The 14,692-nt window shown below is 37.4% G+C and overlaps 1 protein-coding gene across 1 annotated transcript in view; it reads left to right on the top strand.

Moving 5' to 3' along the window:
- Nucleotides 1-3,212: 3,212 nt before the first annotated feature.
- The window catches only part of KIF15 (kinesin family member 15), a 34,810-nt gene continuing 23,330 nt past the window's right edge, over nucleotides 3,213-14,692 (top strand). The window contains exons 1-11 of the mRNA XM_014958033.1: nucleotides 3,213-3,416; nucleotides 4,553-4,629; nucleotides 5,749-5,786; nucleotides 6,691-6,788; nucleotides 7,182-7,361; nucleotides 8,061-8,270; nucleotides 8,384-8,509; nucleotides 10,150-10,272; nucleotides 11,008-11,131; nucleotides 13,273-13,364; nucleotides 14,162-14,371. Coding sequence (XP_014813519.1) covers nucleotides 3,213-3,416; nucleotides 4,553-4,629; nucleotides 5,749-5,786; nucleotides 6,691-6,788; nucleotides 7,182-7,361; nucleotides 8,061-8,270; nucleotides 8,384-8,509; nucleotides 10,150-10,272; nucleotides 11,008-11,131; nucleotides 13,273-13,364; nucleotides 14,162-14,371 — 1,482 coding nt within the window. The remainder of the gene's footprint in view (nucleotides 3,417-4,552; nucleotides 4,630-5,748; nucleotides 5,787-6,690; nucleotides 6,789-7,181; nucleotides 7,362-8,060; nucleotides 8,271-8,383; nucleotides 8,510-10,149; nucleotides 10,273-11,007; nucleotides 11,132-13,272; nucleotides 13,365-14,161; nucleotides 14,372-14,692) is intronic.

Below are 14,692 nucleotides of genomic sequence, written 5' to 3'. Positions count from 1 at the left end.
GCGGGGCCACGCTGCCTGCGGCTCTTAGCGCCAAATTCAAATCTTCCGCCATTTTGGAGCGGTGGTCGGTCGGCCCGTCAGCCGGCAGGAGGGTGGTGGGGTCGGCAGGGCCGGTGAGGATCATGGCGCCCGGCGTGAGAGGTGAGAGAAGGAAATGGGACGGGATGGGGTGAGGCGAAGATGGTTGTCTGGCTGTGAAGTAGCTGTAAGGGTATTTTCTTTCCTCATGAGGTGAGAGAAGGAAATGGGACGGGATGGGAAGGGGTGAGGCGAAGATGGTTGTGCGGCCGTGAAGTGCCTGAAGGGTATTTCCCCCCAACTTGCGCGGGCAGCAGCCAGGGACTGTGGCGGCTTCTGTGTGAGGGAGGCCGCACTGCAGGCAGGACCCCCGGCCGGCTGAAGGACAGCTCTGACCCGGGTGTAAGAGTTAACCGCGCCCCCCGGCCGGGTGAGGGACAGCTTTGCCCTCCGGAGGAGGAGTGTTACCCGGGTGTAAGAGCTAATGGGGTCGGCTACGGGTATGGCCGTGTCGGCTGGGCTCGGTGCCCCGCCGAGGGGCCGAGGCCCAGGGGCTGCGGTCCCCCCGCCGCCCTCGGTGGTGCCGGGGAAGGGGGGTGAGGAGCGGCTTGGGGAGGGGGGACCCCGGCGCTGCCAGAAGCGCCTGAGGCACCGGTGTCCCCCAAAGGGCTTCTCGGGGTCGGTAGGGGCGAGCAGCCCACCCGGGCTCTCAGCCGGCCCGCGTTTTTCGGTTCGTTTTCCGTAATTTTATCGGATTTTCATCAGCTGTGGTGTTCGCCTTACAAACCTTGAAGTGAAAGCGGCCCTTTGAAATGGGACTGAAGGACGGTTTGTAGAGAGTGCGTCCCTTTCCCGGGGCACAAGCAGTGCGGCTGTCTGGTTTTAGGGTTTTAAAACGCACTGCTTTTCTCCTCCCAGCTCCTTTTGGTACCTTGTGTGTTTTAAGAGTAAATAACTGGACTGTAAATTAGCTAATTTCTTGGACGTTACCGTGTGGCTCAAAGCAGGTAGACTCGCACAGCATCAGTACAATGTTTATGTAGAATGACTGTTAATGAGAAGGTTAGTGCCTTTGCACACCATTATTAATCCTACTTTCAAAGGGATCTTCCTGCAATAGAATTATGCACTTTTAGAGACTTTATAACATTTTTATTATTGGAATATTTTGGTAAATCAATTTTCATTGTCACTTATTTTAAAAATTTGATTGTGCTAAGTTAATAATTTGACTAACCTATGTGAAATAACTCCATGTCAGATTCACCCTTAAGTAAAAGTCACCATATCTACCTGTGGGGTAATTAATAACGTGCCATCTCCTTGAGATGTGAAGCTGGGCAAAACAGTGCTCATACACACAAGGAAGCTGTATGCGTTACAGAGTGCTCTATATTGCTTCATAAAAGTGAAAGCAATGCAGCTACTCAATTGTGCAAGTTTAGGAAATTGAGTTTTTGCAGTCGTGTCAGTAAAACTATTTCATGCTGCGTTGTTTAATCTGCAGCGAGTTAGCAATTTTTAAAACAGAATGGCAACATATAATATTATTAACATTTATATTCCTAATTCTTCAAAACATCTGCAAAATCTTATGTGCATTAGTTTAAGAGATTGCTCATTGCACATACATTTACACACGTGTGCATGTTTACATTGTGGGACTGGAGCTTTCTCTATCTTTCTCAGAAACTGCAAACTTTCTGTCAAAGGAAGATAGTTACTAAATATTTTTGTGCAGTTCATGCATGAGAAACGGATATTTATAAGGCTCTCCATTTATCTCACTCAGCACTGCTTACAGTATTTTCTATTTAAATGGGGTATTTTGAGCATTAACTTTATCTTGTTTAATCTTTGTCCATGTTTCACTTTTATAGGAGATTTACGCGAATCTGCATTACCTTCGTTGAACTCACCAAGGTAAAGTAGTATTGGCCAGTTTCCATATATGAATAATCACATTACACAAAAGGTGCAAAGAAACCTAATATAACTCTTTACCATAATTTAAAGGTTCTTTTCTTTTCAGTGTTTTCCTGCACAAGGTTATTGCTGTTGCTTCTGAACTTCCTTATAGGTTTTAAAAATATACTTTTCTTAATAAAAGTGTTGCTCTGAGGCATCAGATTCCTGTTGGCATGCTGCCGTGCAGTAAATTCTCATTTGTCCACTAACTCTGCAGCTGGACTCCAGAATTTCTCTGAAGAGATATTCCATGAGGAATTTCAATTCTACGAGGAAGTCCTAAGCTAAAAAAAAAAAAAGCCCTCCACATATAAACAGCTTCTGCCACAACTGATATTATCTAATGAAAAAATATTCAGCAAGTTAGTGAGTTGTCTTAAATCTGGTATAACATCTTCCCTTTCTCAGATGCTTCCTGTTCCTTTTTTTTAGCCTCCTCAGCCCCACATTTCAGTCCTGAAGTCCTTCCCCCACTTTTAAAACTATTCTGTTTCTTTCTCTTGTTTACTGAAAGTAAAAATCAATAATAGTTACAACACCCTTGTGCTGTAACTGCTCTTTGGGAAAGAATTAAGTAAAGTATATCCAAGTTTGCTGCCACTTCACGTAAGAATTTAATTCTTAATATTACATAGGTGTATTGGTATTTATTCCAAAACTCCTCAAAAATTTAATATAATAATAATGCAGAACTGCTTATTCAAGCTAAATTTACTGGTGCATCCACTGATAAATCTGATTAAATAGGTTAGGAACCTTTTAGATGTAGGTGCTGCTATACTTTATTGGACCCATGGATCAAGAATCGATTATTTCCCTTGCAAGCAGCAAAGAAAAATGCTAGTAACTTTCTTGCTGGAATTGTAGCATCACCTGCTCTATTTGTAAAGTCATTTATAGCTTCTAGTAGTAAGAAGGATGATTGAAGCCTGTAGTCTTGGAAACTACCAAAACCTTTATTGTAACACTGTTTTTATGTTATCTCAAGTTCACTGTGAAATGTGTTCTTTTAGAGCTGAAGTTAAATGCAACAGCAATAGATTCCACCAACTTAGCGTTGGTTTTAAATCTGCAGCTTTTCTACCTTTAATAAATCTTTGACTTATAATGAATTGATGTGTCCAGCTATAAGTAGTGCCTTTGTGTTGTGTGACTTCGCATGCTTAATCTGATTTGTGTGATTTAATTTTATCAAAGAGCTGACAGATCTATTTCGAAGTAATCTAATGCATAAATATTCATTTAGTGTTGAAGGTGATGCAATCAAAGTTTACGTAAGGGTACGTCCTCCTTCGGAGGGAGCTGCGTTGAACGATGGAGATCAAGGCTTGTGTTTATCTGTCCTGTCATCAAATACCATCCGTCTGCATTCAAAGCCTGAGCCAAAGATCTTTACTTTTGATTATGTTGCAAATATGGAAACAACACAGGTAATAACTTCCTGAATCTCATAATGGTGTTGCAGTTTTCCCCAAAATTTTGGCAGTTGCTACACTAAACCTTTCTAAAGATGTAATGCCTTAGGTCTTATTTTTTACAGTAGTTGGAATGGTAGTATGCAGTTATAGTACAGAAACGTTGCACTAAATTCTGCTATCTAATAGTTTTAATGTATTTTTAATTGTTAATTAATTTAATTAAAGGTTGCATTAAAATTGAAACGTCTATTTGTAAATGTTACAGTAGCACCATATACAAGAAATAACCCCCTCTGTTGAGACAAAGGTATAAAAGTAGCTGTTATTCAGTAACTGATATTAAACGTGCAATTTGTATGTTAGAAACTTACGAGTTTATATTCTATTAGTTATATTTCCTTCTTATACATTTGCCTTTTAAACATATGTGTTGTTCACCTGGGACAGGTAATACTGGCAATTTAATCTTCAATAATATCGTGTTTGAAATTCTGAACACAATTTCAATTCCTCTGAGACTTCAATGCCATTTAACTTGTTTAACAAAACCAAACCAACACCACCACCCCCAGAACCCCCACCCACTGTAGTCCACTGTTTGTAGCGAGGCTTTTCTTGCAGGCCTAAGAGAAATACGTGAAAATAGATGAGGCTAATAACAGTTGTGCAGATTTGTTGAGTGTGCAGTGGCAAATGTTGAAAGTTACCTAGATTTGATGAGTGTCATAGGCTCAGTGTTTACCTTCTGATTGTATAAACCACACAATGTAATCAAAACCTCTGCACCAAAATTAACATAATATGTATTACAAAGTCATCACTATGATGCTGAATTTTATTATTTTTCTTACAGTTATCAACAAGGAATAAATTTTTTTCAGAGGGAGGGAGTAATTTCTGTCACGATTTTATTATTTTTCTTACAGTTATCAACAAAGAATAAAATTTTTCAGAGGGAGGGAGTGATTTCTGTCACAATGGCTTAGGATGCGTTGTTTTGCTGTGAGAATTCCGGGGGGTCATGATATGTGTCTAACTATAAAGAATGCATCTATTTTATACATTATAAAGTTATGGCATAGAAAATACCGATAGAAGAGATGCTGAAATAACTGATGTCAAGTGCCTTCTCTTTCCCTTGTCCCTAGGAGTCAGTGTTCTCAAGTGTGGCCAAAAATATTGTCGAATCTTGTATGAATGGCTACAATGGAACCATCTTTGCCTAGTAAGTCACATAATGGTATTTCATAGCTGTTGCAACATTTGAGGTGATTGTGTTAAGAAGTAGTTGTGGTTTTAAGTGCCAGAGCTGCCTTCATGTTAAGGAAACTTTCAAAATGCTTCATTAGTGCAGCCCAAGATAATATTTCTGCAATACTGAAGAGTACTTCTTATTCCTCTTTCAGAGCAATCTATTTGTAGGTATTATGCTTCTAACACTTAAGGTCAATAATGTGGATTGTAACTCATTTCAATTTTACTATTTTTTGTCTAAAAACTTAAGGTGGTGGTGTACTGTTAAAGAGAAAGCTGGTTGTTTTCAGTATGTCCATAGTAAAATGGAATGAAAATAGCTTTAACTTTATATTTGGCCAGCTCAACTCTTTAGTGAGTCTTAGCTGCCTGTGGGAAAACTCATGAATGATAATTTTAACTTTCAAAATATTTTTGAAGGTAGAAATATATCCATGACTAGTAGCATGAATATCATTATATTAACTCTCAATATTTTTTTCATTTTGAAAACTGAGTAAGCACTTTGGTCAAAAATGCTAACTTGAAAGACTGATCTAATCAAAACCTTACTGGGGTTTTTTAGCCTATCACAGCATTTGCAAAACTGAAGGGAAGTTGACTTTGTTAAAATATACAAATGTGGAAAAATGAAGTGAGGTTGCCCTGAAGTTTCTCTAGCCTGATTAATAACTACTGCTAGGAAAAAAAAAGATATATTGAACTTAAAAGTATTGTTCTCGTTTTAGGTTTACATGCACTAGTGAGTGACAGAAAACGTAGAAGTTTGACCCAAAAAATAGTTTAATGTATATATTTTAATGCTAAGTCCCACTATTTCCCTTTCCAATAGAAAAAAGGAAGGAAAATGGTGGGTGATGGGGGCCAAAAAAGGTGATTTATCTAACAGAATTTCATGGTCAAATTTGCTATTCTATTTTTATACCTTTTTAGCTCTCTGATTTCTCAGCTTGCCTCTCTTTTTTAATCTTCATTTTTTATTTTTTTTTTTCATTTTAAGCTACAAGCTCTCCTTAAACGATGCAGATTAATAAAAAATTAAGAGCCAGAATAAAGCTTTATCTGACTTTTTTTTTTTTTTTTTTTTTAGTGGCCAAACTGGGTCAGGAAAAACCTTTACTATGATGGGTAAGTGGATGAGAGAGCTCAATCTTTCAGTGGTTTCTTATTGGTTTTTTGTCTTGAATTGAAATGTTGTCTTGCTTAAACACCAGAGATGATTTAGAATTGTCTTCCTGCTGGTAACTTTACGATTATAAGAAATGGTGACGTGCTCAGTACAGTTCTTGCTTTATATTAAAAGAGTGAAGTATATGTACTCTTTTTGAAGATGCAGAGTTTCTGTTTCTAACAGGGGAGAAGCTTCTCAATTAAATCAAATGCTAAATTTTCTCAAAAATGAGTTTTGTACTGGTTTCCCTGTTTGGCTGATATCACTTGCATGTGTGGAAAACCCTTAGACTATTTTTCTATGATAAAATACAGTGAGTTTTTAAAAATAACTGATTCCTCCCCAATTAGTAATTTAAAGCCTCTCTGTATACAAAGGGATCCCTGTGTAATCTTGTTCTTCATACGCTGGTGATTTTAAATGCATTAATATTGTACTTGACATTAGAAAGTTACGGAAATAACCAAAACCACTTTGATGTGTTTTCAAGGACTACATAGATATTAATTAGTCATGGGGCCAAATTACCCCATCCTTCTGGTTCCTCAAACCAAGGCTCAAGTAGCTGTATTGAGTACATGCTTTCTATGGAAGTTGAAGTAGTTTACACTATTTCAGACCTTGGTAACCTATGGACAAGGTAAAATAAACTTTCACAAGCATCATTTAGACTACGTATAAAGCTGATTATGGAATGCTACCTTAGATCTTGAAATTTGATTTTATTGCATGTCTTCTGTGGTTTTGCCATAAACTGATAAAACCCTGTTGCTGAAGTCTTCTGTAATGACATCTTGAAAAGATCAACCGTTATTCTTGAGTAGTATTAATTAATTTTTTTTTAATTAAAAATCTCTTTAGGACCATCTGATTCTGATAATTTCACTCACTGCCTGAGAGGTGTAATTCCACGGAGCTTTGAATACTTATTTTTTCTAATTGAACGTGAAAAAGAAAAGGTACGTTTATTTTATACTTATTACTGCGGTCAAAGTAACCTCTCCTGTTAAAGATTAGCTAAGGCTGTTTGGTGAGCCCGGTGTGGAGCAATTGAAGTTTCCAGGATTATTGCTGTCTATTGCATCAAATTTATTAATGGGGAACACTTGTGTCCTGTACGCTGCGAAATTATAGTACACTTTCTTCAGACACAAGCTTGCTTGTATTTTGAGTCTAAAAATGCATCTAGGTTTCTGGGTGTCGGTTGTCATCTGGGCATCAGATATATACAGTATGCAGAATACTTATGCAAACGAGTAGCTTTAGATATGTATAAAAAGATACTCGCTGCCATACAATGCCAGACTTCGTGTAACCAATCTGTTTATAGTGTAAATTACTGTGTTTTTCAGGCTGGCAATGGAAAGAGTTTTCTCTGCAAATGCTCATTTATCGAAATCTACAATGAACAGATATTTGACTTGCTAGATTCTGCTTCAGCTGGACTCTTTCTCAGAGAACACATCAAGAAGGGAGTCTTTGTTGATGGTGCTGTTGAACAGGTGTTGTCATCTGCAGCTGAAGCGTACCAGGTATTTTTTTGTCATTTTTTAATGTTTGGACTATTTACCTTGATGCTTATTGATAAATATTCCCTTTTGATGAAAGCACATATTTTTTTTGCACAGTGTCTGTGACACCCTCTTCTCCTATCTCCATCTCCAAAAAACAGTGTAAAAAGCTGTTTCTAGGAAATGCTTCCTGACTACCCCACACATGTAAGAAATCCTGTAGTTCTGGAGTATGGAATATATGAATTGCAATTACAGTAATCTTTCTCTAATGCTTGCCCTGCACGTCGCTGAAATAGTGACACAAAGCTACATCTGCTAATTAGGCAGCATGTGTGTTCCAGTAATTGTCAGGTTTATTTCTCCAGGAATGACACACGTACACATAGTACTTCTGTGACTTGAAATTTATTTTTTTTTCCTTATGTATAACTAACATCCACCAGTATTGGATAAGTTATGCTTTCAAACAGCAATGGAACTCTTGAAGGAAAGAAGTGAATATTATAATTGGTGGTTTTATTGAGATGGACTGTAGCTATATTTTTTCACTTCTACAATAGTTCTATTGGGGGAAAAAAAAGTAAAAAAAAATCCTTGTCCTTAGGATTTTTGAAAGCTGTTACACAGAAATATGCTTACTACTCTTTGTCACCTGTATGTAAATACTCAGTACAGTCTGAGATACTTGATATTATTTGATGTCTTTTTCATGCTTAGGTGTTAACTACGGGCTGGAGAAACCGTCGTGTAGCATCAACCTCAATGAACAGAGAGTCCTCAAGATCTCATGCAGTTTTCACTATCACAGTGGAATCCATGGAGAAAAACAATGAGGTTGTTAACATTCGGTCTTCCCTGCTCAACCTGGTAGACTTGGCAGGATCTGAGAGACAGAAAGACACCCACACAGAAGGACTGAGGTTGAAGGTTAGTTCTGTAATATCTGTAGCATCTTTCTGCTTTCAGATCTACTGCCCTCTTCCATCCAACAAATCTATTCACCTTTTTTCTGGTTTTTTTTTTTTTTTTTTTTTTTCCAGGAAGCAGGTAACATAAATCGATCACTAAGTTGCCTGGGCCAAGTAATCACAGCACTTGTTGATGTGGGTAATGGAAAACAGAGACACATTTGTTACCGGGATTCCAAGCTCACTTTTCTGTTAAGGGTAATGTATATGCTCTGGATTTTACATGCTACTTGGGGTGTAGAAAAAAATATTTGTTTGGGTTGGTTTTTTTTGTTTTACTCTACAAAGCTGAACTCGCAACATTTAAAAACTTGTTTTTACCTAAACAGACTTCCAGGGGATTTATTACTGTTAACTGAAGACAAGAAATTAATGCTCATAATCTCCTTATATTTGCAAATTTAAAGGAAAAATAAGCATATGTTTTAATCCCTATAATTTTGGAAATACCATGTATCACAATGTAGTATTTAGAGATGTGTTGAAATGTTTGACAAGATTTACACAATTAGCCTATATGTGCTAAGTGTTGGTAAGATGTTAATAATTGGATGAATTTACAGTTTTCTGATAGCTTATGGGCTTTTTTCAAGATGAACAGAAAACAAAGATGGAAGCAGTCAAAGATTTATTGGTGGCCAGCACTCGCCAAAATTCTGTGAACAGCAATAAATAATATCTGTAATATATTTTTGTAGTATAATATAGTACTTACACATAATATTTGTGTTACAACACAGTATTTTGGTAACAGAAAACAAAGATGGAAGCAGTCAAAGATTTATTGGTGGCCAGCACTCGCCAAAATTCTGTGAACAGCAATAAATAATATCTGTAATATATTTTTGTAGTATAATATAGTACTTACACATAATATTTGTGTTACAACACAGCATTTTTGTGATCACAGCAAAATTTCCAAAAAATTCCATCCCTGTTCCATGTATATCTTAGAATTGTGAACCTCTGAAGAATTATGTCCTTTCAATGCAACCCAAAATACATAGAAATTGGAAGAGAATTGCAACTGTGTGTGAGCTCTGACTTTAAGTGTTTGGGGTCTTTGTAAGGTGGTTGTACTGTAAAGAAATCCACAGACATGACCTTCTGTACTAGACAAAGTCATTGAGACTTGGGGGCTATTTCGTAGCAGAATCATAGAATGGTTAGAGTTGGAAGGGGCCCTTCAAGATCATCAAGTTCCAAGCCCCCTGCCATGGGCAGGGACACCTCCCACTAAACCAGGTTGCCCAAAGCTCCATCCAGCCTGGCCTTGCACACCTCCAGAGTCTTAAGCACAACTGCTGCCCTCTCCAGAGATTTGAGAGCTATGTATCTAACAGCATGGATTTATTTGAAGACATGCATGTAAAAGGGAGAGGTTCTTTTTATATCCTTGGTCAAGAATCTTGGTTTGTGATTTAGTTTGTTTGGCAGTTGCCACCAGCAGATAGGCTGGAACAATTGACAGGCTGGAGGATGTTCAAAATAGTGCGAATGATCTGCTGATGACCAAAATTCAAGTGAAATATCTACTTTATTCCCTGTTGGTTTTTTTTTTTCATCTTCCCGCTGTTCAACTGTAACCAATATCTCAAATTGTTGATTAGTGATGTAGAATCAGGCTTTTGAAAACCCAAATAAAGTCTTTATTTACAGTCACATCCTTTTTACCCATGTCTGAACTAAAATTTCAGAAATGTAAGAAGCATGGAGATTTTGTTAAATAAAACCCCTTATACAGTTTGTTCGAAGTTATACACAGTAGCTTTTAGGTGATGGCTTCCTCCTGTAGCCAAAACTATGCAAATAAATATAACTTCTATGTTTTTACATAGGATTCCCTTGGTGGTAATGCAAAAACATGCATAATTGCAAATGTTCATCCAGGATCCAGGTGTTTTGGCGAAACACTGTCCACCCTTAATTTTGCCCAACGAGCAAAGTTGATTAAAAACAAGGTAAGAGAGTTATCCAATGTCTTTATTGTTGCAACAAACAATCTCTTGTCATTTTAACTGCACATCTGCAAACAGGATAACTTCATTGAAATATTCTTGTGCTTTTGCTAATTTAAATAACTAAACTTATTTGAAAAACCTAAATTTGCTTTCCTAAATGTTTGTAGTAAATGGTTTTTGTAAACAACTTGTTTGCTTTTGATTATGAATAGAGTACAACAGCTGGGGACTAGGTAGTAGCTGATAATAGTGTGTGTTCATTTCTTGTTCTTTGAGCACTTCACTGGAAAAAGTAAGTAAATCTGTAGTAAAAATTAAAATTGTCATTAAAAAAATTAGATTCAATAGTATTTTAGTGGATCTAGTTTTTATATATGCTAAATCCCAAAATGAAGTTTCTCCTGAGTGAGTTTTGAATGTATGTTGGCATCTGGCTGGAAACTACTGCCTTTGTGTGCTGTTTAGCTTTCCTGGTCAAAAAAGCTCCAGAGAAAACACTGAATTTTTTAACCAATATTTTTAGCTGAAGGGCAAACTCAATCAAACTCAGTGATTTGTTTACTGAGAAACCAGTGCTTTTTCCATGAGTTCTTCCTTTCCTAACTTAGAAAACTTCTCAGCAGTTTTGTTGTTATGCAATTTTTACTTTTTTTTATATCCTATAAAATATAAGATTTTTTTTTTATTTGTACCTCTTCCTAATTTTCCCTTAATTTTTCTCTTAATTTATGAAAGGCTGTGATAAATGAAGACACACAGGGAAATGTGAGCCAACTGCAAGCTGAGGTCAAAAAGTTGAAAGAGCAGCTTGCTCAGCTTACTTCAGTGCCATCAATGCATGGTATTTCTGTCTCACAAGGTAAGAGTTGGGGGTGAGGGGAGAGAGAACTTGCTACTTATTTGCCTGGAGTGTTGGAGCCTTATGTAATTCATTAAGTTTCTGAACAATTAGTACTTTTGTAGGGACTGACCTACAGAGGTTGCATTTTTCTTACAGATCCCATTGTTTGTATTTGTATCTAATATTTTGCAGAAATTGTTAATGTGATTTTATTTTCTTCCTTTTCATAAGTTTGTGTCCAGGGTTATGTTTTTATTCTGGAACACCTAGAATACACTTCCAGTCCATAAGAGGTACACTGCCTAATGCTTTGAATAACCAACAGTTTACAAGGGATTGCTTGTACATTCAGGCTGGAGGGAGAACACTGTGGTGTTGATAATTCTCATTGAATCCGCATTCTTTTTAAGCTCAGGATTGGATTTATTTTCTTTTTTCCTCCTCTTCTTCCCCTTCTGCCCCTTCAGGAAGAAGGATCACAGGATCATAGAATGGTTAGAGTTGGAAGGGACCTTAAAGATCGAGTTCTAACCCCCCTGCCCTGGGCAGGGACACCTCCCACCAGACCAGGTTGCTCCAAGCCCCATCCAGCCTGGCCTTGAACCCCTCCAGGGATGGGGCAGCCACAGCTCCTTTGGGCAACCTGTTCCAGTGTCTCACCACCCTCACAGGAAAGAATTCTTTCTGGTATCTAATCTAAATCTCCCCTCTTTCAATTTAAACCATTACCCCTTGTCCTATTGCTCCACTCCCTGACAAAGATCCCTCCCCATCTCTCCTATAGCCCCTTTCAGGTACTGGAAGGCTGCTGTAAGGTATCCCTGGAGCCTTCTCTTCTTCAGGCTGAACAATCCCAACTCTCTCAGCCTGTCTTCATAGCAGAGGTGCTCCAGCGCTCTGATAAAAGATATTTATCTTTCAGTAAAAGATAAATTTCAATGTAAGGTGGTAATGGGGTTATTATCAATGTGTAATTCTTTTCCTTCCAGCAGCTTTTCCCTAGGCTGTTGTATCTGCAATACTGATCCCAGCACAGCTTTCTACTATGTATGTGTTTCACTGAAATGCTTTACCTTATACTGTTTGATTACCAGGTAGTAGACGTGGTCTCGTAACTCCCATTGTTATCCTGACCTTGCCAAGAAATAGAAGTTACTACAGAAATTAAAGACTTATGTAATATAAAGCATCTGTGGTTGAGTTTTCCTAAGGAAAAATTATTTCTTTGTGAGCATGCACATTTAACCAGTAAAAACATGTCAGTGATTATGTGGGACACTGAATCACTGTCTGTGAATACACCAGTATCAAGAGAGGGCTCAAAAATGTTGTTAGACCTGTGACAGAGTTCTGAGGAAAAGCAGATTACGTTTAAACACTGAAGAGAGGTTTTATGCAGAACCTAATAGATTAGAGCTGTGTTTAATCTATGCGGTTAAATTATGTTTGTGATATTTGATCACACAAATATGAGATCTGCTTACTAGCTACTTATAAAACACGATGGTGTTTTTTAATATATTAAATTACAATAGGGTAGTTATTATGCTCCTAGATACTAGGATGTTTAGTATTCTATAAATAAGTAGTTTTGCCTGCATGAGGATATTCAGAAGAGCTATTTTGAATTAATTTCTGAAGTGGATTAGTTAGGACCTTTTAATCCCTCGTATGGACACTTTCCTTCCAGATGAAATCACTAATTATCCACTTAATTCACACTTATTTTCCTGAATATCCTTCTCATAAACCAGTTAGTCCACTTTTAATATGTACAAACTAATAACATTGCCAATAATCGCTTAGTATTATCAAATTAATTTCAGAGGGGTTTTGCATTTTATAGATATACTCAGCTGCACAGACTGATTCTTCTACTTGTACTAAAGTTCATCGTAAAGCCATTTAATGCTTGAACAACTTTGTTAATTATACAATTATGTATAATGACTTTGTTCTTTATCAGGACTTGCAGGTGACTAAGACTTACAGCCTAAACCTCTTTGCTCTGGGTACAGCACATGATCCTAGAGGAATTATATTGTTTGAAGAATTGATTTAAATTTTCTTCACGCAACTGTCATGTTATGTATTTAGGAGAACTTGGTTAACTGGTATTTTAATAAATATGGCATTTGTTTCTTTGACTTACCCTACAGGTGTGGCTGAAAAACGGAAGAACAACACGAATTACATGAACAACTTCCTTGAAGCAATGTTGTTCTGGGAGAAATCAGAAGATGAAAAGAAGGTAAGAAAGCACTAGTATTTCTAAGTGTATTCTGTGTACTGTCTAAGGTAAGAAAGCACTAGTATTTCTAAGTGTTCTAAGTATTCTGTGTACTGTCGGATGAGAGCATATTGAAACTGACTCTCTTCATAATTTTTCTTTGTTTTTGAATAAAAATACTCTGTCCAAAGATGATAAGGTTTAGTAATAAGGGAACTAGACAAATGACATCTAAGATAAAATCTTTCGAATTCAGACAAGCCATAGGATAGCTTTCTTTTAGTTTTTAAGTAGTTCAAAAATTTGAACAGAGCAAACTTGTGTTTTATTTCGAATTCAGACAAGCCATAGGATAGCTTTCTTAGTATGTTTTAGTTTTAAGTAGTTCAAAACTTTGAACAGAGCAAACTTGTGTTTTATTTTGAGCACATCTTTGATGTTTGGATCAACAGCGTGTTTTTTGAAGCAGACTTCCCAGTCATCCCCATTTTAATGTTCTTTGGTTCATGTTATGGCAATCCAATCATCCAAAATGTTTTGTGGGGTTTTTACTGAAGAAATGAACTGAAACAGGGACTCCAGGGGTGCAACTGAATACTGGAGCTTCTAAGTTTTTGCAATATAGCGTCTAATTTGGCTTCTTGGTATGAACTGTTGCTCTCTACATCTCTGCTCCAAATGAATGATAGTCTGTGTATTCACAAACTTATTGTTAACTGAGTTTTGCGTTATTTGTGTGTGAATGTGATGTATGCACCTTAAAAATTCACCTAGTGTAACTGTTGCTTTTCCGTCGATCTGTGTATTTACTTTCAAAGAATTTATTGGAAAAAATTGCTCAACTAGAAGATCTGTGTGCCAAGAAGGAGAAATTTATTCAGTCCAATAAAATGATAGTTAAATTCCGCGAAGACCATATTATTCGCTTGGAAAGATTACATAAAGAGGCTGGTGGAAGTCTGCTGCCAAAAGAGCAAGATGCTCTCCTCAGTGAATTGAGGGAGGAATTGCACACACTCAGGGAACAGGTAAGTCTTTAGCTTTTCCTTTTTAAAACAAATTTCTTTTGTGAGAAGAGCTCACACGATGGGAGTTCTGTGATGGGTGGATACAGGCTTTTTAGGAAAGCCAGGCAGAAAAAAGGTGGATGGGTGGTGGATCCCTTTATAGGAGCATCTCAAATGCATGGAGTTTCCCTATGGAAGGGGCAATGGGTGGGTTTGCATAAGAGGAAAGGCCAGTAAGGGTGATGTCTTGGTAGGAGATGGCTACAGGCCACCTGGTCTGGGTTAGGCAGAGAGGACTAAGTCTCCTTTAAGCACCTCAAGGAAGTCTCCAAATCACAAATC

The sequence above is a fragment of the Calidris pugnax genome, unplaced genomic scaffold (genome assembly GCF_001431845.1).
Source record: "Calidris pugnax isolate Ruff unplaced genomic scaffold, ASM143184v1 scaffold364, whole genome shotgun sequence".
Lineage (NCBI taxonomy): Eukaryota > Metazoa > Chordata > Aves > Charadriiformes > Scolopacidae > Calidris > Calidris pugnax.
The sequence above is the reverse complement of the archived record's forward strand: the minus strand, read 5'-3'. Positions and strand labels throughout refer to the sequence as shown.